The sequence below is a fragment of the Melospiza georgiana genome, chromosome 10 (assembly GCF_028018845.1).
Source record: "Melospiza georgiana isolate bMelGeo1 chromosome 10, bMelGeo1.pri, whole genome shotgun sequence".
NCBI classification, from domain to species: Eukaryota; Metazoa; Chordata; class Aves; order Passeriformes; family Passerellidae; genus Melospiza; species Melospiza georgiana.
The window spans coordinates 4,130,981-4,134,726 of record NC_080439.1 but is presented as its reverse complement, the minus strand read 5'-3'; the positions used below and the strand labels follow the sequence as shown (position 1 = coordinate 4,134,726).

At 53.9% G+C, this 3,746-nt stretch overlaps 1 protein-coding gene across 7 annotated transcripts in view; it reads left to right on the top strand.

The window, feature by feature from the left end:
* The first annotated feature begins 280 nt into the window (after positions 1-280).
* The window catches only part of PHC3 (polyhomeotic homolog 3), a 30,192-nt gene continuing 26,726 nt past the window's right edge, over positions 281-3,746 (top strand). For 6 of the 7 annotated variants that reach the window (XM_058030871.1, XM_058030870.1, XM_058030869.1 and 3 more), the window contains exon 1: positions 281-381. In XM_058030871.1, the coding sequence (XP_057886854.1) occupies positions 293-381 (89 nt within the window). In that variant the 5' untranslated portion in view covers positions 281-292. Of the gene's footprint in view, positions 382-2,369; positions 2,418-3,746 lie in introns of those variants that run through there. The other variant, XM_058030868.1, reaches the window with a different exon arrangement.

The window sequence follows — 3,746 nt, the reverse complement described above, 5'->3', positions numbered from 1 at the left end:
GCAGCCGCAGGCTCGGAGCGGGGGAGCCGCAGGCTCGGAGCGGGCCGGGGCGGCGGCTGCGCGACCCCCGCGCCTCCAGCGCGCCCCGCCCGCGCCGGGCGGCACCACGCGCGGGGGCGGGAGGGGACCGCGCAGGAGCGACAGGGAGCGCGGAGCGGTGCGAGGCGGCGCGGGAGGGCAGCGCAGGATTTCCCCCGGCGGGGCGGAGCAGGCGCCCGGAGAGCGGCCGGGCGGCAGCTCCGCCGCCCCGGGATGCGGCTGTCAGTCCCGTGCGTGTCCCCCTGCGCTCTAGATGGGCTCTCTCCGACGGGACTCCACACCTGTGGAGCGGGATGCTCCACGCCGCAACAGAGGGGGGGCGGCGGCGGCGGCGGCACCCAGGTAACCGGCAGCCCCGTAGCGGAGCCGCCGCAGCGGCCGCTCCCGGTCAGGCGGGTGCGAGGGCGCACGCAGGTCCCTCCGCTCCCGCCGCCGCGTCCGGAACCGGGACAACGCCGCGGTGTGTGTCACTCCCCCACCCACAGTTGGTACGGCCCAGCGCGAAGCATGGCGGGGCTGCGGGCAGCCGCGGCGCCGGCGCGGCGGGAGCGGAGCGGGATGCGGGCTGTGCGGTGCCTCTGCCGCTGGTGGCTGCCGTGATAGGGAGCCAAGGAGGAAAACTTGTTCTACCCAAGTACCGATGGGGTTGATCCCCAGCAGCGTGGGCAGCAGGGGATTCTCCACCTCATACCGAGCACCTGCAGTGCTGGGGTCCTGCTTTGCGCTCTGTCTATCCACAGAAGAACGTGTTGCTGCTGGAGCGAGCCCAGAGGAGGCAAAGGAAAAGGTCCAAGAACCGGAGCTCCTCTGCTCTGGAGACAGGCTGAGAGGTTGTTCAGCCTAGAGACAGAAAGGCTCCAGGGAAACCTTGGAGCCCCCTCCAGTGCCTAAAGTTGTCTCCCAAGAGAGCCGGCGAGGGACTTGGACAAGGGCATGGAGTGACAGAACAAGAAAGTATGGCTTTAAATTTAAAGAGAGAACTGTTAGATTAGATATTAGGAACTAGGGGGTGAAGCAGGGTGGTTAACAAAAGGTGTTTTATTAAAGCTGCAAATCATAAGCCACCTTATCACTGCAAGCAATCCTGGAGGACTTCCAAGAGTAATTCAAAATGGGTCATCATTCTCCCCACACCTTTATTTTTAACCTATGAAAATTCTCATTTTCTCCTGCCGAATTCTAGAAAGAATATAGAAAGAAGACATCCTCATTAGACCTGTGGAGTTGTCACTACTTGTCATGGGCATCTCACCTGTGCTCAGAGCAACTGTTTCACCTGTCAATAGTTTAAGCTCATCTCTAATGCCTTGGCCGGTATTTGAGTTTTGTTAGACACTTGCTGAGTCTCTTTTCTTTGCAAAGAACTTACTATCCCAACTAGCTGTTAAGTATCTGTCAATTTTCCCCCCCTCCCTTCTTAGAACCAAAGAATCATTTAGGCTGGAAAAGACCTCCAAGATCATGGAGTTCCAACTTTGGATCAATCCCCACCTTGTCAACCAGAACGGAGCACTGAATGTCATGTCCAGTTGTTCCTTGAACACCTTCAGGGATGGGGACTCCACCACATCTCTGTGTAGTCTCCATCAAATGGACTTCCATTCCAAATGGAATTCCAAAACTCCATTCTGGGATCCCCCAGTGTGGCCCCCACATCCCTGACCCTTCCATGGGGATCCCTCAGCCTGGCTTCTGTGGTGATAGCCTAAGAAATATAAGGATCATCAGGTCCAGCTTTTAACCCTCCACAGAACATCTCCAAGAGCCACACCATGTGCATGCGTGCATTGTCCAGACACTTCTTAAACGCTCTCAGGCATGGCAGGCACAGAGGACTTAGCTTGAAGGCACCTCCCAAAGTCATCCAAATACAGGCTTTCTGTACTTACAGTACAGTAAAGACTTCTAGGTGTGTATGTATCAGGTGCTAAAACAACAAGGCATGATGCAAGAGAGACGAGAGATAATTAACTCATATTCATACAGTGCCTTGAGCTAGTGAGTGGCAGGAAGGATGGAAGGAAGCAAGCAAAGCCTCAGAAAGGAAAGAGATGCTCACACAGTGATTAGGATGGATGCACTGCTAATAGTGTCTGAGCAACAGCTGCTAAGTGTAGGAGACACTTGAAAGACGTTCCCTGTTTTGTTACGCAGGGAGGTCGATAGGTTATTTGGGCTGAAAACACCGCATATTTCAATTCCCCGGCCGCTCCGCGGGCGTCCCTCAGCGCCGGCCCCTCACGGGCGCCGCCAACATGGCGGCGGGTCCCGTCACGTGCGCGGCGGCGGCCGCGCCCCGCGCGCGCGCGGCACCTCCCCCGTGAGGGAGGCGAGAAAATGGCGGCGGCGGCGGCGGCGCCTTGAGCGGCGCGTCCCAGGCGAGTGTCCCGGCGGGGCGCGCGGAGCGCGGGCAGCGGCAGCCGCGGGGCCCCGGCCGGGCCGCGGGGGCGGGGAACCTGCGCCCTGACCGCGCCCCGGCGCCGGGCCGGGCCGGCCCCTCCCGCCCGCCTGCCTTTGCTGTCCTGAGGGGGCGGTGGCGGGGCCGGGCTGGGCGAGGCGGGGGCTGAGGGTGGGTCAGCCCGGCCTGGGCGGGGGGCGGCCGGCGGGGGGCACTGGGGCCCCTCAGCGCGGGGCCGCTGCTCCGCGTGCCGCGGGGTGTATTCCCACAGAGCGTACCTTCGTTATTATTACTGTTTTATTATTATTTCGGAGCTTTCTGTCAAATACCGGAATACCTGTAGGGGTTAGGCTTGGTGGAAATTTTTATTTAATTTGGGTTTTTTGTGGTTTGTTCTCTTGGAGTTGCAGGGAGAGGTTGTGAATTGAAAAAAAAAAAAAAAGAATAAACCATGTGGTTGTGGATGGTTGTGGTTGTGGATTTGGGTTGTCAGCGGGGTTTGTTATTACCATGGCATTTACCGAAACTTTCCAAAACACGAGTAATGACATTCATGTGTCCACTGTGAGGGTAGTTTGTTAATTGGTATAGGACAGCAGGTTTGGTTTTTTTACTTCAGGTGGTTTCTTTGACTAAGAAAAATATAAAGAAACAAAACTTTGGAGTATCTACCTTATGCACAATGTAACTTGAAGTCATGTGGTATCTTGTATTGTTACTGCTTGAATAAATAAATATTGTCAAGAGATTTTTCTGTTGTGCTTTGTATTTTGGACTCACTTAAATGTGTAGTGGTCGTTTCAAGTCAGTGTGTTTTCTAAAACTTACTTTGCATTATGGAGATTGTTTTAAGTTAACGTTGCTCAGGGAGCATCATTGCAAGATGTTCATCATTAAACAAAATTAATTTTCTTACAAGTTAGCATCTGATGCCTGCATGAGGTGAGGTGTCAGAGGAGAGATGGAAATGCTGAGCAAAAATTTAGGAGCTCCTTACTATACATCATTTTTCATTGTACATCCTTTGTGAGAACAACCTGAGCAATGACAATACTATTTTTCAAATAATTTTGAGCAAAAGGATTAACAGCTCTCGTGGAGTAAACTTGTGATGGAATAGTTATAAGTGAGATATGTTACATGTCTTGCTTATAAGACACCAAAAACGTGGCTGAGAATGAAGGAAATGAGACATCTAATGTTGTTTTAAGCTAATTTAACTGGTTGTATAACTCTGCAAAAACTAGCTAGACTAGTTGTAGGTTGTAAGTATTTTGAGGTGCTTTTAATGTCCACTGAAGGAGACAGG